This window comes from Seriola aureovittata, chromosome 10 (assembly GCF_021018895.1).
Source record: "Seriola aureovittata isolate HTS-2021-v1 ecotype China chromosome 10, ASM2101889v1, whole genome shotgun sequence".
Classification (NCBI taxonomy): domain Eukaryota; kingdom Metazoa; phylum Chordata; class Actinopteri; order Carangiformes; family Carangidae; genus Seriola; species Seriola aureovittata.
Window position 1 is genome coordinate 7,382,002 of NC_079373.1, and position 26,449 is coordinate 7,408,450.

General features: G+C 42.8%; 1 protein-coding gene across 2 annotated transcripts in view; it reads right to left on the minus strand.

Annotated features, from left to right (window-relative positions):
* Positions 1-26,449, minus strand: part of kcnq1.2 (potassium voltage-gated channel, KQT-like subfamily, member 1.2) — a 162,925-nt gene that overhangs the window by 56,180 nt on the left and 80,296 nt on the right. For both annotated transcript variants that reach the window (XM_056387391.1, XM_056387392.1), the window contains exons 13-16: positions 4,086-4,161; positions 3,015-3,109; positions 1,652-1,692; positions 1,029-1,090 (exon numbers count right to left, since the gene is read on the minus strand). In XM_056387391.1, coding sequence (XP_056243366.1) covers positions 1,029-1,090; positions 1,652-1,692; positions 3,015-3,109; positions 4,086-4,161 — 274 coding nt within the window. The remainder of the gene's footprint in view (positions 1-1,028; positions 1,091-1,651; positions 1,693-3,014; positions 3,110-4,085; positions 4,162-26,449) is intronic.

Genomic DNA, 26,449 nt, shown 5'->3' on the forward strand with positions numbered 1-26,449 from the left:
GGCTGCATAATGCATTGTTCTATTGTATAGGGGTTTTTCATTTACTGTAAGATGCGAGAACAACTTGAATATAAGGTCAGCAACCTGCTTTAAATACCGTTTTCATGAAGAAAAAAAAAAACATGCTTGAGCGCACAAAAACGCATTTCCAAACTTTTTCCAAATGCACAAAGCGATGCCACCGCTCAGACAAACAGACAGCAGATGTATCCACACACCAAAACGAACAAACACATGTTAATTCATACCCTCTGATTTGCACACGGACAGACACAGAGACAGACAGGAAGGCAGACACATTCACACACCGGTCCAACTGGTACAACAGTCCCCACAGGGGAAATGTGTATCTTGGCATCACACTGGTACCAGAGTCGGCATCATGCTGGCATCACGTTGTGCCCGTTCCTCTATGAGACAGGACACGCCTCGTTATACCCGTGGGCTTCATAACACAGCTGTTGCCTTTTGGCTATGCCTCACTGCATAGAGACTTTTTTTTCTTTAGCGCACACCCCCCACCCCAATGCCACCACTTCTCTAATAATCCCTGTTGGAAACATAAATATCCAACTAACCTATCTGTAATGACAGGAAAAAAAAAAAGGGCTGGCATGGAAAATGATGAAAATGACCCCTCCTTGAATAATAGTAAAGAAAAAAAGAAAAAACGAATCAACCGGAATGTAAGTGCAACAAAAACACTGAAGAGATGATGATAAGGCGGAGCATAGACAGGAGGTGTGTGTTTGACGTTGGCACAGATTGACTGAACCCAGCCACAACATGGGTCTTATCAAAAGATTCCACCACACGCATTCATCTGATAACAGAGACACAAGCAGGCCGAGTCACACTCACACACACACAAATACACAGTTACGCAGTCACACACATGCTTCTGCTCATGAACACCGGGTGTAATCTAATCATTTTTATCTCTCTTACAAAACACACACACACACACACACACACACACACACACACACACACACACACACACAGAGCAGCAGCAGGAGTGTGCCTACCTTATCTTCCAGCCTGATCAGTCGTGCTCCAATAGTTGGGTATTCCTTATCTTCCCCTTTTCCTAAGGAATGAAAAGGGAGATGTAAAATTTTGACTGGTACTGTACATTGAGATGGTTTTTGGTACTTAAAACCACAAATATTGTATATCTTCTTATGGATATCAAAACCTTAAATAAAACACTGTAAAAGTGTAAAATATGAGACCTTTAACTGTTTACTAAACAATTTATAACAAGACCGACATAATGCTTAGATCCTTTTTTCATGAATAATAAATATTTGTGGAGAAATAATTTTTAAAAATTACTTATCAACAACTTGATGGCAGTTATCTACTTAATAAGCAGATAAGTAAATGATTAATTCCTAACTTATTACTGATTTTCTCTATGAATTCAAAAAAACGCGCCAGCTAACACATGCCTATATACAGAGCAAAACAAGCAGCACACGTAAACATACCCACATCCAAACAGAGAGATATGCGAACACATCAGGGACCATCTCTTTCTCTCTTATTTACACTGGCACAGCTCGTGTATGTGTGAGTTATAAACACAGGGATGGACTGAGGAGTGATGGCTGTCTATTCTGACTGTTGTGTTGTGCTGTGTATTTACCTGGAAGAAACATTCCTGGCTTCCCCAGCGTGCCGTCCAGCCTAGGAGTAAAAGACAGAAGAAATTAGACTGGGAAAGGTAAAAACACAGGCCAGCGCTTCATTCCAGCTCGTGAACCAAACAGTCGAATAATATAAGCCAATTTAGTAAAGTGCCAATAAAACTAAACAAATGGCGTCAGCTTGAACAGCACGGACATTGCTTTTAGAAAAACCCACATGCAAGTTTTAATGGGCGGATTAATGATTGCAATATTGAGATGTCAAGCTTTGAAAATAAACAGTGAGAGTTTGAGAGGTTTCACTTGCCCATGTGGACCGTTAGTCAACTATAAATCTACCGAAGCAGGGGAGGCATTTCGGTACGCATTGTAAAGCCACTCTCTTCTTTTCATCACCTTAAATTGAGGGTGGATTTTTATCACTGCAATCACATGTCTTTAATTATCCTTCATTTATGCTGGTGACCCCATTTGATGCAAAAGCGGCCACTGCGTTATTGGAAAAGTCAGATGTGGCCGGTACTGTGATGTTGTCTCTTTCATTGCTTTTTTTTTCTGTTAAATTTTAGGTTTTAGTTTAAATCTCTTTTTTTATGGTTACTAAACAACTGGGGTTTTATGAAAAACACTGAATTTACCAGAATTGTTACTATAAAAGATTCTTGACTCTATGTTTCTTAGTATTGAAGCTTTTAGAATAAATCTAACTGAAGAGTCAAAAAAGGAAAAAATCTGTCTTTTGTTGATTTACTGATACATGGTTTAAAAATTTCACAGTGCATTACCATGGTTCAGCTGAATTACTGCAAAAGGTGTAATGAGGTCCAGGTGAGACACTTACATAAGTTTGACCCAATTTATTATCTAACTGACCTCCTTCATGGGAGAGCCTTGTGTGGTTGGAAAACAGAAAATCACTTCAAATGGACAAAAGGACAAAAGATTTTTCTTTAGTGACGACTGAAATTGATTAAAGCTCAACAAAGCACAAGGTGTAACAAATCAGAGACCAGTGAGGCGCCTGTCGGTCAGATGAACAGTAAGAACAGTAACAAAGTGTACTGCAGGAGCATGATAAAGGTCCGACTGACAGAAACTGTTAAGAGTTGCATAATAACTGTAAACTGAATGGGGACATTTGTAATGGAGCCATCTATCCTCCTGTTGTCTTCATTTGACCTGATGTCAGTACAGCTTAGTTAAGGGCAAGACCACTGGCTGTCATTGGGCCAGACAAAAAGAAACACAAATGTTCATGGCACAATGTGACTATGAGGTGGTTTCCAACATGATGGCGCAAAAGAACATGGACAAAAAAGTTGGAGACAGAAGGAGAAACAGAAACAAGATCAAAGACGCCACCTTCTCTGTAGCTCCTTGATGCGGACCATCATGTTCAGGTGACCCTGGGAATACTGCTCGATCACGTCTCGCACATCATAGGGCTTCCGTGCTTGCTGTGGATCCACGAGTGCACACACACACACACACACACACACACACACACACAGGGACACAGGGACACAAAAGCCATTGTCAACCATGGCCTCTGTTGCTTGGGCCCCGAAAACATCCCCAACCCCCTTGGGTGCAAAGGGTTCATTGTTAACGCATTGTGTGTGTGTGTGTGTATGTGTGTGTGTGTGTGTGTGTGTGTTGTGTGTGTGTGTGTGTGTGTGTGTGTGTGTGTGTGTGTGTGTACTGACAAGTGCATGGTCATGTAGAAAGCAATCGTGTTAAGCTCCTTTCACAGCTTTGTTCAGTGTGACGTTGATACAAGCAGCATCAGAAAGAACCCAGTGAACTCTTTAGGGTATCCTTGGTATACACAAAGTATAGCCTCTGCAGCTGAGATCACTTAGGCCATAATTGAAAACATATAGAACACTTGGAGACGGTAAGAATATAGGAACCATTCTGCAATAACATGTAGCATGAAAATGATGGCGAAGTATCTCAAACATGATTATGTTTTGTTAACTCAAGTATTTTACTGCACAAAAACTTTTTCACAGATTTCTGCTGACTTCAGTGCTAAGTGAGGCCATGTCCCGCTGTGTGTGTGTGTGTGTGTGTGTGTGCTTGTGTGTGTGGTTGCAGTGCAGTAAGTGAATTCCTACTGTAGCCCCAGAGACAGGTTAGTAGATTTCCCATGATACTACGCCTGAACTGAAGTGAGCACAAAGAAGACATGCAGGTGCAAGTTCCAGGCATTTACACACAAACACGCACGCACACACACACATGCACATGCACAGCAGCGCGGCAGCTGATATATGCCTCTGGGGCTCCCCCTCCTCTTCCTGTATAACCCCCCCACACACACACACACACTACACACTTCTCTCACTCTCAACCTGTCTCTCTCTTTATTTCTACGTCTCCCAACTCTTTGGTGTTTCTCTCTCCTCCTCTGGATTTCCTTTTGCTTACCTGAAATTTCTTCCTGGCCACAAAGTATTGCATTCTGCGAAGAACTTTTACTGCAGATCTCTGGGCATGGGACAACCTGTGACAGAAAGGGAGACCGATTCAGTCCAAAGGAAAAACACTGATGGTTAAGTCTACAGATGTTTCCTTGAGCTGAAATGTTAAGCGGCTTGTTTTGGACAAACTGTTACCTGTTACCTGTTAACTGTCTGTTTCATGCATCATGGCGCTTTATATATGTTTATATATAGACAAACTGGGTAGTAAAAGAAAAAAACACTAAAAGACAAAGAAGGCTGCGTGCTCCAAGCCTAGTCTAATTGCCCCTAGGTGCACTCAAACATCGCTGGAGAATGTGTGTACCACGCAACAGGAAAACACATGTGGCCCCTGACAGGCGAGTACACACATGTCGACAGGTTTTCGCATTCATGTACACAAAGATACACATTTAACCTACAGAGATATGTGTCAACGCAGATTAACCCTCGCTCCCTATCTGCTCCAGCCTTATCAGTCACAATTACGACTCTGCAACCTGGTGCAAAGTGAGACAGAAGAAAACCAGACTCAGTTCGCGTCAAGAGGAGCCTCCAGAAAACACACGTCCCTCGGCTCAAAGCAGCACATCTGTGTCAACACGAGGGAAAACCCACTGGTACGGAGCTAAACACTGAAACAGGAACCACTGGATGCAAATAACACACATACACTCATACATAGCGAGTGTATGGCACGCACTCGTGTTTGTTTTTTCAAGGAGGCGCTCTGTGTGCTATGCACTGGTGCTCATGTGTTTTATTTGTTAGATAATGCTAAAACATGTCCGTGTGTGTGACAGCAGCATGTTTGGATGATGTATGATGATGAGTGAAAATTGATGATGAGAAAACACGGATTTGGATTTCGTTGAGTGACTGGACCGAGTGGTCCAGTCACTCAGTGGTCCGAGTGACTGAAAATACACAAACACTGAGCGCAGACACGGATGGTCACAGCCACACACATGCACACAGAGTACAACAAATCAGGTCTAAGAACCTAAAAGAGTCAGACAGAGACCCAGGTTTTAGGTTACAAAATTCTCAGGACTCCAGCAGTTAAAGAGCTGTCATGTGAATTTGAGAAAGGCATACTGTTGTATTATATTTTCAAGGGCACGGAGGAAGCTCAGAAAACATATATCATATCGTCACATCATGTATTATGATGCTATAAAGTGTTTGGTGTTTGGTATTTATTACATAGCAATTAGGGCTAAACAATGAATCCAAATATCATCAAAATCGCAATATGGCGATAAGTGCAATATCCAAATCGCAGGAGCTGCAACTTGTTTGATAAAGGTAACGTGTGTCACAACAGACCATGATGAAGCATTGTGGTGTGACAGCGCTTCCGGCCTACAAATCATATTCTCCAGATGTAAGGGAACATGCTTGTTTGGTACAAGACCCAACAAAAATAGCATCATCGTTTATATAAATATTTTTTTTTCATCAAAAATTAATGCAAAAATGACCATTCCAACTGAAATCTTGATTCATATCTGCCAAAATAATAACAATATATATATATATTTTTTTTTTTTTTGCAAACTATTCAGCCCTAATAGCAATATATGATTTTTAGAAATTCCTTGTCTGCATGACAGACATCCCCACCTGTGGCCCCAGTGAGAAGAGGTTTTAATGCTAAAACAAATGATATATTCTGAACTCATTTTTAAAGGCATTATTTCAAGGCTCTCCACACTTTTCTATGACTCAGTATGACAGTGTAAACACTGAGTCATACCCGTTTTAGCTATGAAGATAATCTTCAAAGTGTGTGTCTACGGATGAGTTAAATACTAAGCACAATCAGTTTCAGGGGGTCAGAAGGTCAGAGGTGCATGAATCAGTGCAGTGCTCAGTACATCAGTGTTCACCACTAGTGCTAGTCCACCTTTATACTTTCAATGTATCAAAATGCTGAAGAACCCTTTAACTGTATGTTTATTAATGCACAGACTTTATTCCAACTTTGTTCTTCTTTTTTAATGGTAATATATTGTAAAAAAAAAAAACAAAAAAAAAAAACAGCTCCTGTCCTGTGAGTGACTAGGACTTTTCTTTTGCACCCTCTTTTTGCTGCCCATTTCTCTGTCTGTCTTCTATTTCATGTACAGTATGTCTCCGAGACAGGTGACCTTTCAGCCATCTGTTGGTATCAGAGACATCAAAGTTAAGCTGGTAAGCCGCGAGACAGTGTGTGTGTGTGTGAGTGTGCGTGTGTGTGAAGGTGGATTTACAGAAGACTGACGTCACCAGATGCTTCTCGCTGAAGAGATGCAGAGGAAGATGGCAGAAACAAAAGGGCAATTGAAAACAATAAGGTGCTACTGCAAAAAAATGATAAAGAACAAAAATGCTCTTATGTTTTCTGTAAATACTAAAAAGGATTGTTTGGCCACTTCTACACACACTTGTCTGGAGCATATATACTGTGTGTAATGACATGCACAAATGCAGTTTCACAATGAGCTACATGTTTGCATGTGTGTGTGTGTTTTTTGCTGCTACTCTGAGCGTGACTGCAGCCAGAGATAAGTTCTTCTCCACTTAAAAGGCTCTCAAACATAAAATGAATGCCTCCATTCTCATGTCAAAGCCTTTGCTTTTGTACGCAGGCTGGTAATGCATGTGTGTGTGTGTTGTTTTGAGCATGTCTCTCAAGCTATGTCTCAGTCAAAGCAGACACACCCACATGCACACACACACACATGCACACACACACACACACACACACACACACGCTCGACACACAGAAACACATTCACCACCCTCCCCCCTCCCCAAACAAGGGTCTTTGTGGAGTCAACAAGTCGCTCTGAGGTCTTAATTAGGCAGAGGAACAACAAAAGGACTTAACAGACAATGCGTTGACATGGGACCATAAAACCTGAACATCAAAGGCCGTCAGGCTGCTGTCTTTTTTCCTGCCCTCCATGCAAAGCTTGCCCGAGCTATAGGAGGAAATGCACACAAACAATACCAAATATAAAGAGAGTGAGGCCCTGTTTTGGGGTAAAAAAAAAAAAAAAGGAGTCCACCCCGCCCCACCCCCACCCCCACACACCTCCTTGCTCTCCATCATTGATGAGAAGGAATCGCCCCCCCCTCCCATTAAACATTTGGCAGAACAGAAACTGAGGGAATGTAATTCCCACATCTCTCTGCTGATGCTGCCCTTCAAACACTTTGCCGGCTCTGACTTTGCTTCTTACTCATCTCCGTCTGATCCCCTCCCTCCTGTCTTTTCTTTCTGTTTATTTTTCATCTGTGCAGAACATTTGACACACAGCGTATCCCGGGGACTGTTCTTGAGTCAGCACGGCTCAGATCTCACCCACGACGACTTCAATATTCTTTCCATTGTCCTGCGCTGTATGATTCACTCTCTATTGGGAAGCCTGGTTGTGTGTATTTTCTTTCTTCTACGGATTACACCCCAACTTCTAGCTTCTTCTCAACAGCCTGGCTATTCTTCATTAGGTCAACTGTAGAGGTCATGTACAAGCTATACTTGTTGGGAGTCATGAACTGCCCTTGTCCCTCTCTTGAAAAGCTGTGACAGATTTAGCCCCGTGGCCTCCCCTGGACCCTTCTCTCTTAATAAGTTTTCTCTTCTTTCATTTTCAGATGGTCACTTTGGAGATCTCAGAGTTGTCAATGGCAACTCTCCCTCATTCCCCACCCCCTCTGCTCTTTCTTTGGCAGGGGACCGTCAAATATCCTGTGCTTCCATGGTGCGCTGCAATAACCTTGGAGTCAGTCAGGAGAAAGCAGCCTTAGACATCAATGTGCTATGGTCAGGACCCAGCAAGACTGCTGGCTTGTAAGTGTGTGTGTGTGTGTGTGTGTGTGTGGTGTGTGTGTGTGTGTGTGTGTGTGTGTGTGTGTGCGTGTGTGTGTATGTGTGAGTGTGTGAGATAAGCTTTATAACTGGTGCTTTGGTCCATCAAAGAGATGTGCTCTTCTTCTGTTCTCCACAAAAACAGACGTTCTTTTATCATATCTCGGAAGGATAAGACGACTACATTCTTTCAGGCATGTTTGATCTATAAGTGATGGCATACCAGAGGGTGCCGTGGTAAGAATTATAAGGGTGTACTGCTGAGACAATATATCCTAACAGCTGAGCTTCATCATTCACTGGGGATTTTAAATGAATGGGCTTGGATGCAGTTTGAATGCAAGAAATACCCTAATGTGGATTAACCTTTGATGGTTGGTGTGATGAGATATTAAACCAGCTCTTGGAGGAGAAGAGGAACGAATTTAACCCAACTTTGATTTTCTCAGACTATGTCTGTGCTCAGCTGGCTAAATCTGAAAATGCCTTCTGCATGTGAAAGGGACGTGCATCTACACCAGTGTTTTCAGGTGTTTTTCTTTAATATTGCAAAGTATATATTCATATTGTTTATAGGGTATTTCTGTCCAACTTGAAATTCTGAAAATAATGGAAAATGGCTAAATGTCTTTGTTCAGTTGATAAACAATAAAACTGTGCATCACAGCCATCATCGCGTCAGGAATATGGCTACGTCCACACTACTACGTTTTCATTTTAAAACAGTGTCTCAAAATGAAAACAATTTCCTTCCAGACGACCATTTTAGCTCTGTATCACAAACGATCTCCATCCATACTATCACACCTAAAAAAACACACACATACGTGACCTTTCACAGAGACTGGGCGTGCACGAGCCAGTGTAAACAGGATGCAGATCTAGCAGTCTACTACTGCAGTTGATTAGTTGCACAAAGTACTATGAACGAGGGACAGCAAATGCATTAAAATGCAGAATTTAACTGCACAACAGCTGCTAGCAGAAACAACAAGGTCAGTAACGCTTGTAATTCGTCATTCGCATTCACCAATGGTAGTCGTGACTGACAAGACTCAATTGGCCAAGCATCCGTGGGTGTCTATGTCATCTTTTCCAAAGGGTCTCTCTGGTTTTTGAACTGAAACGGGGCCAGCAGCGTTTCCAAAAGTCTCAATAACTCCGGAGTAGTGTGGACGGCAGACATAAAGTGGTGTGTTTTGAAAGAAAGCAGCTTCACAGTAGTGCGGAAGTAGCCTAAGATAGACAGGTTAGGTCAGGTTCTTGACCATAGCACAAACTGTAGATGGTACCGATTAAGGTCGATCAAATCACCATGACTGCAAATTCATCACTCTCGCTCTCACCTTCCTCTGTTGTTCTGTCGGGTATTGGGAGTTTTTTAAGACTGAACTTGACATATTCAGAACCTGAACCTGAAAGACTCAACTGCATGACATGCAGCGCGGCAGCAGCTGGTTAAATACGGCCTCTGATACAAGAGTTTCCCTCCTCCCGGCGTCTCCGCTCCAGTTGTTTTCATGTCCCTCATTCCCAGATCAATAGACACTGATCAAGACATGCTGGAGACAATACCAGCGAGCAAGCCACATCAAAGCAGCGCGCCCATTAAGAGCTGATGACAAAGAGAGAACAAAGAGAGCACGCCATGTTTGATGTGTGTGGCCACAGAGAGAGAGAAAGAGAGAGGGAGAGAGAGGGAGAGAGGCCAGAGATACTGTCGGTTCTCTATCTCCATCATCAAGGACATGTTTGTGTAAATACACGCAGGAATGAATAACGCAAACGGAGACAAATGCAGCGCTTCCATCTTTGTCACACCTTCTTTTCCACGCACTGAAGATCCGCAATATCTGATTCATCTTTTTTGATTGAAAAGGAACACGAGCAGATGATTTGAATTTTTGTGGTGATATATGCTTTTCCATCATTAGAAACTACATTGCTTGTACAAAGTATCCCTATACAGTCTGATCTCATGCACAAACACACACACACACACACACACACACACACACGCACACAGTCAACACTTAAATCTTAAGGTGTATGTGAATAAAAGTGAGCAAGAATCCCACCGATGAAAATAAGCCCTCTCGAGAGATTTTCGACACCCCGGTGACCTCAGAGGAGTCCCGCCCAGGTTTAATGTTAATGACGGCGAGTCTCACAACCTGTCATTATTTGAGAAGAACAGAGACAGACACAGCTTTTTCCCACCACACAGAGAGAAGATTGGAGAGGAGTGCGCTCTTCACAAGTACACTAATGACTGGTGAACTCTTCTTGACACAAGCCTAACTGCCAAATTAACTAAGAGATTTGGGCGAGGAGGTTTCCAGTTAGAGAGCTGAGAAAATGACAAACTACAGCCGTGGGAAAAATGCTTTTTACCAGGGTATGAAGCCCACAAGGAACTAAGATTGTAACCTGTAAAATACAGACAAAAAATCTAATTGGAAGTATTTTAAGGATATAAGTTCCCATGGTTCCTTACATTAAATATAGATACAGTTTTACACTTTAAATATTTCATACACACATGACTCCTACAGTCAATCCTCTGAAGGTGTGTTCTTGCAGTTCTTGCCTTCAACAAACTGGGCGCAGAAAAAAAAACAAACAAAAAAAAAATGTTAAAGTGGGACAATAGCTACCTTATAGATGTGGCCAGACTAATTCATGGTCTGAAGGTTAATGTTCCAGGCCTAAGGTGTAGCCTAAAGATAAGGATGTGGCTGTAACTATTCTTCAAAGTGAGTCTAATTAGAGAGTCAAATAGAGGTGGGGTTAATGACCCCCCTCTTTGGTGCCAGACCTTCTACTACTCTAGATGTTTAGCCTAAGGTGTGTCAGTAAAGTGGACATGAATGTTAGTCACGTATCGGGCTAAAAATGTTCTTTTCAGAAGGCATTTCCCCCCCATTCGTCTGATTCTTACGGATGTTTTGGTTCTACTGGTGAATAGCTAACCAACTTATAACCAACCAACCAATTCATTTCCATCCCTACAGCCCAAAGCATGGCTGTAGGGATGGAAATGTCTATTGGTTGGTTGGTCAGGCAACCACTTTACTCCACAGTAAAATGTTTCACCAAATTTCGTCTAGCACCATCATCAGGTGGAAATTTCAACTTTCCTTATGCTTTGGTTTTTCTCTCTAAAAGTTTAGTTTACTTTACAACGAGCATTAGGGCCTCATGGAGCCACTGGTGTGGCTACTGTATAGACTCTTGAGGCCAGTACACGTCATCAGAACTGTTCTTCGGATGGTTGAGTAGCTCGGGAAAGCCTCTCCCCTACAACCTGTTTACTTCAGATTGGAGGGACGCTGTGTCCCACCACCTCCATAGCTTTCCAAAAACATTCACACCCACTTCATGCCACGATTGGCCAGCTGTGTGGAGGTTAGAAAATGAGCCAGGCTTACGACGTTTCTCTCTAACAACACTACGAATGTCATCTGGGAAAGATAAATCTGCACCGTTGTCTCCAGGTCTTAGGGCTAGCATATGACAGACGACAACACATCCCACTGATTCCCTTCAGGCCACACTTGCGGTATCTTAACACGCCGGCTGACATGATTCAGCTGGTTGAAAGAACACATCACTGTCCTATTTCCCAACACTGTCATGCTCTCCAGAGGAGCAGCAACAGCCTTTCTCTGAATCGACGTATTCAACGTCCCGTACCTTGTCTTCTTTCTTTATGAGGCATCCAATGCATGACATGGGCATTAACTAACTAAGAGGTTTTTTTGTTATGACATGTGTGTTACATAGACAATAGTAAGATGATTTCCTTTTGCTCTGTATGGTTTCATCACTTTTCCAGACGGTCACTTGTAAGCTCCCTCTAATCAGCTACACTTGAGAAGCCTAACATTTGACAACAAGAGATAATATAAAACAGCTAAGCCTTGTGAAGGGGCCACACACACAAATCCACATGCACCAGCATCCAGCGTTCAGGCAAAGAGGCACATATACAGACACAGGCTTACATACTGACGCATGGACAGCCAACAGATTCACAGTCCCTCCGCGTTAAGAGCAGCATTCTTGAGATCTAGTGTGTTTTTCTGTGTGTGGTTATGCGCGTGCACGATATGAAGACAGGAGGGCGATTGGGTTTCTCCAGTGGGGGAGGGGGGGGGTGAGGTGGTGAAGAAGGATTTATAATTCATGGCCTAATAGGATTTGTTGCTGTTTAGCAGGATTAGGCATGTTAGAGAAAGAATCTATTTATTGCTGCAAGTCGGGGGGTCCCCTCTCCTGGGTGGGGTGGGGAGGTTTTTAGGGGTGGAGAGCGGTGAGGTGAGGTCGGGAGGGGGAGTGGGGGGGGTTGTGGGGTTTGCATGCTGGACCCTTGAATTTTTTTTTTCCCCGGTCATTTTCTGGGATAACCCTTGGCACGGAGGCTCCTGAGCAACCGAGCCCCCGCCCCCCTTTCCACTGTGCTCGTAGTCTCACAACAGCCACCATCTTTGGATTAAATTGGCTGTTTCTCTTTCACAGCGCTATGATAATCCAAGCACATGAGCCCAGCGGTTGGTCATGCCAACACACATGGTTGTTCATGTGTGTTTCTGTGTGTGTGTGTGTGTGTGTGTGTGTATGTCCGCGGACTATTAGCACCACCTTGCCCTCGGGGGACCCAGAGCCTGCCGGAGGTGGCAGTCACAGACCTGCCCACGTTCAGCCTGGCTTAACCCTGGAGGACAAAGAAGAAGTAGAGGAGAAGAGAGAACAGGGAAGAATGAGAAATTGGGAGAAAGGAAGAGATGGAGGGTGACCTATGGGCCTTCTTAGCTAAGGGGCTTCCCTTTCATAAGCCAATGGGTTCAGATTATAAAACTGTGCTCCTTTTCAAAAGAGCATTATTCTTTTATTCATGTGTGGTTGGGGCTACAGTGGGGGGGCTGACTGACATTAAAGACTGCTGTTTAATTAGGCCTTTCTACAGTGGTCAGCCTTTTTGTTCCTGCTTTCAGCTATGGGAGGCCTGGCTGGCCTCCCTAACGGCGGAATAGCGTTCGCTGCGTGTCCGTTTGTGTATGAGAGAAAGCGAGAGAGCCAGAGACAGCAGAGGAAAGATCTGGAGAAGCAGCATTTTTCATGATCCGTTAATTAATGCGGCTTCTTAAGCGATAGCCCAAGGAAACTATATCCTCAGATTTAAGAGGATATATTCCTCTTAAACTTGTTGAACATTTCCATCTCAGTGTGTTTCGAGGTTCTTAGTATGAATGATGATCTCTCCAGTATGAGGAGGAGAGGAGAAGAGAAGAGAGGAGAGATGGCTGAGAGGTTTGCCCAAACTTACACCCAAAAAACATGGACAGGAAACTAGTGATAAAAAATGGGCTACTGAACAACCCCATCAGTCTCTGTCTCTCTCTGGTCTAGTTGGGTTCTCATTTATTTGCACAGTAATAAAAGAGAAGACGGGCGCTAGTAAGATTAAACACACTCCTTCGTAACTCCCACTGATTCATTTCCATATTTTTAAACATGCTCAAATTCTGGTTTCTTCAATTTGGTGATCAGTAGTAAAAAAAAAAAACAAAAAAAAAACATTATGCTGAAACTGGGAGTGAGGGAAGAGAAGAAGAGAGAGTAGCAGAATGAGAGAAACAGAGAGACAGAGGACATGTGTTGGAGGGAGTGGTAGTGGTATCAGTAGTAAGTTGTAGTGAGGAGGAGGGATTTATGGCAGCAGATGAGGCTGAGAATGTCTTAGCAGACTTGCTTCAGCAGCTTCCGCTCGTGGTCCTGTCTCTTAATTACACCAGCAGTCCGAACACACAGGCAGAGAGACAGGCAGGTATGAGAGCTGGGAAAGGCTCACACTCTCAATCTGCAGTCATTTTAATGTATGCGATATTATCGTAACGTGTTTTTCAGAGCTGTCTTGTCACCTCAGTGATTTGTTGTTTAAACAGAACAAATGTTAAAATTATTATAACAATTCAATGTTTGGTGAATCCAATTATACAAGCAGAAAGTCGTTGTTTACAGGCTCCACACTCAATCAGACTTGCGTGACAGAAATCTGGGCTTGACACTTTGGATCCGACCTCAAAGAGACTTGGTTAACTTGAGGCTCTACTCCCTAAAGGCTTGACTTGAGTCTTAAAAGTAAGATCATGCCAGTCTTACAATAAAAAATAAATAAGACAGCAACAGACAGGCCTGAATATTTAATCAATAGACCTATACACTGATAAGAACTTATCTTAAAAAAAAGTGAATCCTTTTTTAATTAAGACTTGCAACTTGACTTGGATTTGGTCCAAAAAATGGCTTGATCCATTACCGCATGATTTGCCCACATTTAGACTGTGAGAGGAACTACAGGTGAATATATGGATTCAGACAAAGAGGCAGGAATCAAAACTGCATCTTCTGTTATTCTAATGTGATATTATCTACCACTGAACTAACAGATCGCCCTTACACTGTGTACAACTTATTTTATGCAGAGCATAAATCATATTTTTGGATTAACTTTTCAGTTTTCTGTATCTTTGACTCAGTCAGCTTTTTGCTGCCAAATTCCCCCACATGGATTGTTAGTTTTATTATATCTAAACAAAGAGAGGAACGAGTTGGTCTTTTCATTTATCTAATGCAGCTAAGTCGAGGGTCAGCTTTAGGTTTTTCGGCAGGATAACCTAAGCACAGTGTGGTGTCGTGTGACTGGAACAAATGACAGTCCATATCAGTTCTTCAATGTTTATGCGCATAGAGAGCAAGGAACACTGTTCCATTTAAAAGGCCGACTACAAGCTGTGATCCCACCTCTCCGAGTGTGTAAGCAGTCCAGGTCAGGAACCGCTTCTTGCTTGCTGCTATAGTGGGATCAGATGACTGTACACCGAGAGTTCACAGGCCCGGGAGGAGGTGAAAGATGATCATAGGGCCCGGTGGGTGCAGCAGGGTCTATGATTGGTCAAATTGACCCTCCTAATGTTCTCTGGTGAGATGAGATGTGAGAGGGGAGTGTGTCAGGGTGAATTCTGGGCCTGTGTCACTGCTCTTAAGCTCCTGTAAAACTTATACACTGTTGGTTGAACTTTTTTTTTTTTTTCAATCAGGATTGTTTTGGGTGCTGTTGGTCAGCTGTTTCAACAGCATTTGAATACTGTTTGAGGCTCCACTATAATGTTATCTTGCAGTAAAACATTTCAGCATTTTGAGTCAGTATGCTTCATTTACATGAACCGTATCAGCCCTTTTGACATCAACCTAAAAACATATCACTTACAATTTGTATTCTATACTTTTCAGTGACACCAGTTTGAACTTTGGATGCTGTTTGAATATAGTTCCAGCATGGTTTGAAATCATTTTGGGTGAAATTTCTGCAACAGCGAGCAGCCAGATCGGCTGATCTTTAGACTGTGCTCCAAAAGACATGAAATCCAATTTGAGTGGGAGAACAAACAATGACCAGAACATTTGGGACAATGTTGAAAACAGGAGCGGCTGCCAACCTTCAAAACAGAACACACTGAAGTCAGCGTCCAATTTATAATCCCAGCGGATAAAAACTAAACTCCAAATCCAAACAAAATGCTGAGGAATATATATGTTGTATGGGAATATTGAGTTAGAGTAATAATATGTCAAACAATCTTACAGGGGTAGGAAATTATTTAAACTCTGGGAGAGTTAATAGATACTTAGCGAAATGTTAGCACACAAATATGAGACAGATAAGGAGAATCATGCAAGGACATGCACAATTTATTGTAACTGATGTAATACTACCGTGATATAACAACACTGACCCAATAACACGATGCAGCCTGCAAGCCAGGGTAATGAATATGATGAAATATGACTTCCAACACTATTCCTCCCTGACAGACAGGAAAAACAGACATGCTGGCTCAGCGCCCAGAGCATTAAATGACAGGCTGAAGTTCAGAGGCATTTATTTGTCATAATACTAAACCAACTTGAGATCAGCTGATATCTGTCAACATGCTTCACCTAACTTCAGAGTGATACAACACTGAGCGACTGTGTCAGCGATGTTTACATCAAACAGAAAAACTTGGAGACCATGAGGGATGGGGGAAGAAAAAAATAGAGACGAAAAAAACAAAACAAAACAAAAAAAACGGCCCAAATAAGAAAATGAAAAAGCAGAAGAAGTGCAGGATTCATCCTGTTTTCAAAGAGCTGGGTTATGAGAGCGGTTATCTGAAACGAGGCACTGGGAACGGGGTGCAAAGCCATAATTGGATGCTTGTCCCCGGCCAATTTTTCAGGGCAAATTATCAACGCATGGGTTGGATTGCTGGAACCACATTGTGGAGGTGGGAACAGTGGGAGCTTTGAGGGGCCAGCGTGACGCGCTAATAGAATCATTTAGCACACTGGGATAACGACAGCATGTGATGGATGGAGCAAAGGCCCTGCATCTGCTGCTTCTGCTGCCGCTGCTGCTGCTGCCGCCACCACGTTAGCCTGCTGAGTCACTGCAGTGGTAGGTAGTACGGCTAAAGGTGTGGGCATCGGGATGTGTGTGTGTGTGTGTGTGTGTGTGTGTGTGTGTGTGTGCTTTAATGTGAGTGTGTGCTGACAAGTGTGTGTATAAGCATGGCAAAGGCCCTCTCTTGCACACAGCCTTGTCTATCTCTGGGCGTGTGAGTAAAATGATGACTGGGCATGTTGCTTTTGGAAAGCCCACCACGCTGTGTGCCCTCCCCTGCTCCCAAAAACAAACTGTCACTCACAGCTCGCCACCGACCAAACTTACACGGGCAAAAGAAATATACCATGGATAACAATAACTTTAGAAATTTGATCATTTCTAGCTTCTTATTTGTTGACTCAAAATGCTTAGACTGGGTCACCACTTCAAAGTTAGAGAGTGTAGAGAAAATTGGAATAATTAAAATTTTGCATGCTGCCATTGTCATTACTGCAGTACAGTAAGCATCTAGAGTTTATACTGTGCAAGTGTGTGCGCACCCACACCGATTAAACCTAGTGAAATGAGAGGAGTGAGGTTAGGCAGAAAGGGTACTGAAATAAAATGTCCTGTTTATTTTCTGCACAGAAAAATGGCAGGTGAGGCAGTTGAACTTTCAAGACTTGGATGGCCACGGAAATCTCCAGTGTGAATCATCAGAACCAAAAAAAGTGAAGATTTTTTGGACAACAATTCTTTTTTTTCTTTTATCTTTTTTTTAACCAAACTCAGAAACAGAAAAAAACAAACAAATAGGACTCAGTGATAAGCTACACTCTGGCAGGCTGAAGCTTGAGATCATGCCGTGTACAGTTTGACATGAAGTTTACGACAAAGTATTTTAAACCTGCTACAGCTCTGATTTGTGACCTTGGCTGGCATCTTCACCACAGCAAAAGCCAGTGAGGCCAGTGTTAAAATTACCAAAATTATCCAGGTGCGTCAGAACACTGATGTGAAATGTGCACAATGCAAAAAAATACCAATCCCACTTCACTACTCTATATATGTTAGAGATGTTTGACTTGCACAGTGAGGGGATCCGGTGACTCTGTTATGCTGTGGGGGCATTTTGCTGGCATGGTCTGGTTCCACTTGTCCCCTTAGAGAGAGGGGTCACTGCACATCAATACCAAGTTGTTCTGAGTGATCAGTTTTATCCAATAATGAAACATTTCTGTCCCGATGGGAACGGTCTCTTCTAAGATGACAATGCCCCCATCCGTCGATGAGTATGAAAACGACATGAATCGTGTGCTACAGTCACCAGATCTCAACCCAGTTGAACAGCTATGGGAGATTTTGGACCAACATGTAAGACAGCGCTCTCCCCCGACACCATCAAACCTGTCTGTTTATTTTTTTGTTCAGTATTTCCTTAAAGATAGAAAGTCATTTTTTTCTCATTATTTTAATCATAAACTTAAACTTGCCTCAACCTAAACCTGCTGTGACATTACTCCGACTTCATATGAATTCATTTGTTGTAAAAACAGCAAACTAATAATGTTCATGGGTAAATGTAAAAGCTCAGCGGATAACCCAGCATGTGACTGGGTGTGTAGGATCTTAAAGTAGAGAGTTGTGTATGCTATAGTTGGCCTGAAGCCAGTCCAGGAGGGAGGACGTTTCATAGATGAAATCCTCTCCATGCAGGAGGTGAGGTCGCCTGGAGCTGTCAAGAGCAGCGCTAGTCCACCGCTGCATGGTGCCCACTACTGCACTATGGGAAACACAACCTCACATACAGCACACACACACACACACACACACACACACACAACACACACACACACACACACACACACACACACACAAAAGCTCATATGTGTATTCAACGCTCCTCTCGCAGATAACGATACACATACTCACACAAAGACTGGCTCCAACACATGCACATAGAAACAACAGAGAATGAAAGGGGTTTGGGGGGAGTGGTGCAAGAAAAGGGAGAGAGCGAGAGAAAGGGCAGTGGGAGAAAGAGTGCGAGATAAAGAGAGTGAAAGAAGGGCTTCACAAACAAAAGAAAAGTCAGTTACACACAGGGAGCGAGGAGGGCAGGGGGGAAAAAAAAGCACTGAAAACCGAAAATCAGCAAAAAAAAAAAAAAAAAAAAAAAGGGCAGAGAGGAAAAAAAAATCTGCCTTCAGCCGTAGAATGGGAGGAGTAAGAAGCAGCAGAGGGAGGACTGAGAAAAGGAAAGAAAAAAAGAGATATGGAGAGAGAGAGAAAATGAGAGAGAGGAGGAGGAGAGTGTCAGGGCTAGGGGTGATTAAGCCTGGGGTCTCCTCTCTGCAGAGACACGTGCGCAGACTTAATCAAGTCGACGCCAGCCAGCCACATTTCCACATTACTCCCTGGCCGCATGCCTGACAGGTCCGAAAGAGGGAAGGGAAGAGGAGCTAAAGGAGTCCGCCTGCTCCACACACCCACCCACCCTGTCCTTCTCCTCCTCTTCCTCCTCCCCGTCTTCCACCACCCCCAGGCCCCGGAGCGATGCCAGAGCACATGTGAGCGGCGTTGAAGGGAGTGGACGGGCGTAAGTTAGGGAGCAAAGAGCAGAAATACTACTGACTCCACTAAATGAAATGTTATTAGCTGGGAGTGCTCACTACTCCCCCTGAAAGCTCTACTACTCTCCTGCTGACAGTGCAGAGGAAGTCAGCATGTTAAAATCACTTTACTCTTACAAAACCTGAGCAAGACCGTATAGACTGTATACACACGATATATACTAGGAAACCACATTAACCTTCAAGGCTATTGCTTAGAAAATATACTGTTTTTAAAAAGACTATTCTTCTATACTTGCATAATTTAGTTTCATTCAGTTATTTATCGGTTGACTGGTTATCAGTTCTGTTAAATTCTGTTGCAATCACGCCGCAGTTTTAAAGGTGTGGTGATTTTTGAATTGTGATCTGATATGACTTTAACAGTCATATTCAAGCATGACGTGAATGAATGTGATCAGGTTTCTCTTTTAGTCAGAGAAAAACACACACACTCATACTGAAATACAGCACACACCCAAAGCCGCACTCTCAGTTTCAAAGATTCAGTTATCATTTTTTATTTTTTTATTCTTCACATCCTCTCCCTACAAAACAAAAAAAATAAATAAACACTGTACACCTTCTCTTCCCTCTATTTTCTCCTTCACTGCTCCTATTTCACTTTCATGTTCTTTCTTCTCTCCTCACTGGAGGCTAAGTGGGTCCAAGCCCAAGGTGGGGTATAGCGATGTCATTTAATAAGCAGCTTATCTCTGGCACACATGCCACAGAAAACGACCTGCACAGGCATCTACACTGTAAAAAATGTCCCACCAAGTGTTTTCTCTGTTGTATGCCTCTCACACACTAGAACACTTTGAAAAGACTGGGCATCTTGCAGAGTCACTGTTTGCAAGACTAGATTCCTTTGAGGTTATTTCCCATCATGCCCCTGATGGAAATTTACAGGAAGAAAACTGTTTTTTTCCATTTTTTTTTTTTTTTTTTTGCTCTTTAAAATTCTACATTATTGTGATTATAATTATTATATAAAGTTAGTAACTCAACACTATAATTGTCATGGTCTGCCCCGAAAATGGACTTTGCATTCACGATTTCTTGTATTATTTATTCCTTGTGTCCAATAACCCTTCCCTCTCTTATGTATTTAATGCCGGCCTTGCACCAAACGACTCACATACTCCTCCCCGGAGTCGCCTCCATGCTCACTATCAACTCGCTTTGCTGCTTCCTGTTTGGTGCTGGTCTCTATTTGCATGAGCCAAGATTAAAAACGTATATGTACGATAATATCTATCTATATGATAATATTAAACATGTTGGATTTTATTGGAACATCAAGACGAAAAACAGACTTAAAACAACAGTGACAATCACTTTACACCAAACAATCAACATGACGGGAGCGCACCGCGACCTTTGGTCTAAGGCTATTAGTCTGAAGCAAAATTGATTATTCTTGTATGTGAACCTGCCTCTACATTTGTGCCATGATATTAACTACTAAAATAAGAATAAATGCAGACTACATAATCTAAACTTTGAAGTAAGGGGAAAGTTAAGCATATAGTTATGAGTGATGAAAAACTCCTTTGTTCTTTCTGCACAGTATCTCTTCATCCTGTCTCAACAATCACTCATGCAAACTCACATTTACATAATGTAAATGTGAACAGTCAAAAAAATGTTATGTTCTGTTATAAATGCATAAGCTATTTGCCACTTGCAGGAACATTTTTTGCAGCGGAGCTCAGTGTCATTTCACAACAATGACGCCTGCTTATAGCATTTCCAGTAATGAGTCAACTGCTAATCTCCTCTAGTGAAAGTCCCTGATAGAGATGGAAACAGAGAGACATTTGGTTTCGTGCTGCTGTTTCTGAACAACTACTGAGGTGTAATTTCAACATATCAGTGAAACAAGGGCCAGCCTGTGCCAGTCTAATCCGTCTTAAAATTGTGCACAGGTGGTTTGCTGATAAGGTGAGGAGGTGTAGATACAGTGTGTGCCTGAGTTATGTGTGTATACATGTGCACACTTGCGTATCCCCTGGCTCCCATATAAAGTACAAAGCTAAATCCTACAAATATGCATGTATGTGCGCACACGGACACACAAGGGGGGCCGTCGGTGGTCTCCTGTGACCTGTGAGTGAGGGCTAATTAAGTGAAGGGAGATGACAATGAACAACGGCCTCCCATAGGCCAAGCCATCACTCAGGCCTGCTGTAATGAACACCCACCTACAGGTGTGCTGATCCCTCGACAACTCTGCACACAAACACGCACACAAAAGGGTGCATTCTCACTGCGTTATTAATGCATGCACACATATGTTAGCAATACATCAGAAAAAAAAGAAAAAAGCAGTTCGCACACAAGACACACTGCACACTTGATGACACACTACAACACAGATATGGACACAGACATGCTGACGTTTCGGAGCGGTGCAGCAGCTCTCCTGTCACAACTGCAGGACTGACAGTTCATTAGTGACAAGTCCGCCATCAGAGGCGAGCCTAAACCCACTATCATCTGTCACCTGGCCCGCTGGATAATAATCACAAAATGAATAGACAGCGTCTGCTAAAAGAGACACACAGCCTCATAGGATATTCACGCCCAAAATTCTGTCTCTGTTGCCGAGATGGTGTCGTCTATTATATGTATTACATTTTTGACTTGATGAAGGCCCCGGGGGAAACGCTAACCGAATCCATCCTGTACACCTTTCCATTTTACATTTTATTTCAGAACAACCCGCTTCATGAATAACGTTCCCAAAGCAGCGTTCCTTTATGGTGAAGTACAACCTTAATGTATTTCCCTCACAGATTAAGACCAGGTCTCCCCTGCTGACTCGTCTTTTCCATTTCCAATGAATGATTAAACTTCACCATTTCATTTCCTAGAAACGTGCCAGGTTAAGTGCCATGGCTACGCCTGGAGCACAACTTCTGCCTGCATTTTATGGGCTTAATTAACGGACCCTAATTGCTTCTGAAAGGAAATAAATAAGGCAGCCAGCGGAGCGCATCCTACTGTTAACGGATTATTTCCTCTCTGAAAACAATAACAGAATGTTCTGCTTTGCTCCCCGGGGGCCGCTTAAAGATTCTCAGTCTCAATATTTTTTACAGATGGGTTATAAATGTAGAAGTTGGTCTTCCTTGAGTCCTCAGGAGCTGCGGGTCTGACAAACGACACTGAAAGGAGATTGAGTGGAATGAGCTCTCATTTGTTCTGAAACACAATATTTTCCCATGTCACAGAAGTCATCCGTAAAATTAACCTTGGAAAAACATTACTGAAATATGGAAGTCTCTCCAACTTTGATGAGTTTGAAGCTCACACAATCCCAACTGGCGCAATCACTATTCTGCATGTAATGAGAAAAGGCCTCTAGCCAAAACAAAGGCTGCCCATTCAAAAGAGCATGTTCTTTTTCCCCTTCCCTGCTCTTTCTAGTACTGTGACGACAGGAAATTAGTCTCGACATCAAAGTCTGACGAGGAAGTGACTCTCTTCCCCTCCTCACTGCGTGTGGAGTTGTCCACTACACCTGACACACGACGGGAACACACACACGTACACGTACAAATACACGGCCCCAGACATTTCTTTTTTTTGTTGTTGTTGTTGTTTTTTTGTTTCCACCCTCTCATATAAACCCTTACGATGATATCACTCGATGGTGTAATGGCAGGTTGGGGGCCACAAACACCTCAACGGTTCTCAGGGGGCCAGGAGAAGAGCCAGTGGAAGTTTTATATGGTGGGAGAGTTCCCATTTTGTGGGGGAGGCTCGTCCTGCAGTGGAATGCAAATATTTAGCTTGCCCCTGGTATAAAATGAAAATTACACAGTACAACAGGAATACCTGTGTAGCTACCCAGGTGACCGCCAGCCTGGCTCCATCCACCAGTACGTAAATATAGTAATTACCCACAAGCCCCATGGGCACAAAGGGGAGTCAGTAAAGGAGTCTTACTGGACAATGATTCACGACTAAAAATGAAGTTGTGCTGGCACAGCGGGACTGCGGATGACATAACCAATCAAGGAGGCCATGAGAATGTTTCTCTGAGATTTAGGGCAGACGTAAATATTTGTTGCTCTGTGATAACGAGCTGGGGATTTATTTGAGGGGAAGACACAACAGCCAAGAGTCGGGTCAACAATACTGTTTCTGGAAAATAGAGTCACACTACAAGAAGAAAGCATGGGTGTGTTTCTGTTTGTGTGTGTGTGTGTGTGTGTGTGTGTGTCAGTGAACGGGAAGGGAGGGGTCGCATAGGTTCACTGTTTCAGGCAACCCCCATGACCCTTATGCCACTGGGACATGCTCAGACACCCCACTGTCTGCTCATGCAACCTAGCTGGGGTTGCCATGCAGACACAAACAGCCTCTAGTGTTTACACTGGTGCAGTGGGTGAGTGTGTGTGGGGGTGATGCAGAGAAAAACGAGAGAGGAAGAGAAAACAACAACATGGAGAGAGATGTAGAAAATGGGGTGAGAGAGTAAAAAAAAAAAATATGAGAGCAAGGACTTATGGATTGACAGAAACATGATAGAGGCAGGGAGGGAGGGAGGGAAGAAGAGAGAGAGTGCCCCCTACAGAGAGGACAGAAAACTCTAACTGCGGTGACCTTGACACTGAGTGGAAGAGACAAAGGAAAAAATAAAAAATAGAGAGAAAAAGGCAGAAAAAACTCTGCATCTGTCTGATGCAACGGTTGATGGTTATTACTGTATCAACAAGAGTTAAGTAAGTATATATTTAGTTATAAATTACAACTTCAAAAACTGGCTTGTTTTTTTTTACTCACTTTTAAACGATGGGTAATTTGATGTGGTAGACTGTACAGGAGGAAGTCAAGTTATTCCGTATTTAAACAGATGATGGAAGCAATTGTGATTTTCAGTCGCTTGGACGAAACGCAGACATTTTTCATCCTTCCTGAAATAGGAAAATTACTTTCACCTTCTTTCATGTATTAAACAAGCCAGTATCTGAGATTCAGTCTACATGTGTGAGAAAAAAAAGTGTCTCCTCGTATCCACATGTGTCTTCTCAAGCATGCTTCTGTGTATTTATGTGACTTATGTGCATGTCTCAGGCCTCGCCGTGAGCGTGTGTCAGGCTGTGTGAGTGTTTAAATGGATTTTCCAGAGGCCTCCAATACCAGTGCCATGTGTGAGAGGTTCTTTCCCTCGTATATTGGCCATGACACCCTCCCTCCGTCGCTGCACAGCATGGCAGCCAGCAGCACCTGCTGCACCATAAACACACCTGCAACGCAGTAGAACCATGGAAACACCAAGCACGGAAAAACTTCACAACACAATACAATGCAGTACAATAAAGGCGACCACACAGCTGCACAAAGACTGCACGCACTAGGTTCTTGGCCTGCTTTAGCAACATTTATGCTGTACAAGTTACTTTTGAGTCTATTTTCCTCCATCAAAATATTATAAAAATAGAAATAGATTCTAAATTCAATCAAGATAAAAATGAGCTTTCTGGGGACACGAAAAAGATGGCAATGATAGACAGCCTATAATACACTATACTGCAGAGAAAAGCAATGTTGTTTTGGTTTTCAATGACTAAAACCAACAAATCGGCCCCAAAATTATATGTATAGCCTGCATCTGGTCAACACACAGTAGTGCTGTACAGCCTCCCTGCTCCTCCTGCCAGCACAAATCTTGACCTCAGAGTTTTCTTTCTTCTGGAGTCCATGTAGTTTTAGGGCTGGCATTCATCTTCATAGAGGACTGTTCTAACTCACTGAAGGAGGAATGGCTATTGAAGCTGCTCATTTCCTTTTCTCTTCCCCTCTTGTGTAAGAATTTCTTGCTATCAGTCAAGTATGAGACAGATCCAGTCTTGTCAGACCTGGCAGAGTCCGACAAAAACTAAGTCAGCCAGAGAGGAATATACAGAAGTTGAAAGTAGCGATGTGCATGATTAGTTGACTAAATAATTAAATGTTGCTACCCTCGATAGTTGGCACCATAAATACTTGTCACCCAAACTAATTATTAATATTTTATTGATATGCAATGTCGGTAAACTGTTGTGTCTACTAGTCGGGGGTGCAGCGATGGCAGACAGCAGGCCCCCTCTTCTCAGGCTAATGTCTGGATGCTGTAAACAAGCAAAGTGGGACAGAAGACATCTCCTGAAACCAGCGTGTTTATGCAGTATTTGATCTAGACAATGAAAATAAGGTAATATGTAGGTTGTGTCAGAATAAACTGGCATATAACCACTCAACCGCAGCAATGCTTAACCACATTCAGCACAGGAATGCGGACGGTAAAGGAGCTATTTTTAAGTTTTGCTGTTGCTACACAGCCAGCATTAGCATTAACTGCTGTTTCCTTACTGGTCTAAAAGATAAGTTGAGAGTTCAGCATCAAACTTTGTTCCTTCGCTCACCAAGAACTGACTCCAGCTGTGTAAAGCATCGCCAATGTAAACTCTAGCCCTGGTCCGTCTCGTCACATTCTGATAGCGACTCACTGTAACCTCCAATCTGTACAGAGGACGTAGCGCTGCTCAGAAGACGTGTTATAACCTCTTGTATTATAAAGAGAAGAAAACACATTTTGCCGTAGAGAAAACTTACTTATGGTCCCTTTAACCTTCAAAGTAAGAAGGCTCCTGGTGCTAGCACCACTAACGTAAGCTGGGCTAAGCAAACAAATCTGAAATAATTCACCCACAGATCAATTAAATTGTGCTTTGACTGTTTTCTGATTGTTTTCTTACTTTAGACTGGCCAAGTTGTCGAAATTTCCATTTAATCAGCAGGGAAATGAGTCATTAGGAACATCCCTATTGAAGGCATAGGAAATCTCCTAAGTGCTCACTGACTTTGCCATGGCCACAGCTTCACAGAAGAAAAAGCGGATGACAGCGGATGACTCCCTCCCAGCATCTCACTCTGCTGGTTTAGTGAAGTTCACACTGAAAGCCCTTCAAATGTTATTATAGTGTGTTTTTCGAGATCCTCTGTGCTTTCAAGGCTGTCACTTGTTGTAGTCCAGGCCGTAAGTGTTGAATTATGAGGAAGATTGTGTATATCATTTTTCAATCGAAAAAGATACCTGTAGGTAATGGCTATCACATCATTCTAACATGAGTAACACCATATCTACACTGGAGGCATGGCATGAGCAACAGAGTCTGCGTTGCAACTAAGGGTGGGTTCAGGCACAGTTTTTAGTGTAGGTCACCTTCATTTTTAGCGTCACTGAAAGCCAAACACACGATCATAACAGAAGCATTACTCAGCCTGAGGAGACAGCTGAACTGATTGAAAAGGAGTATCTCTGTTACATCAGACATGTGTGAGACGGACTACTGAAATATGCAGCTGAAATGCAGCTCTGTAAGACTGAACTTGAGCTTAATGCAGAAAATGCTAACATGCTGATGTTCAGC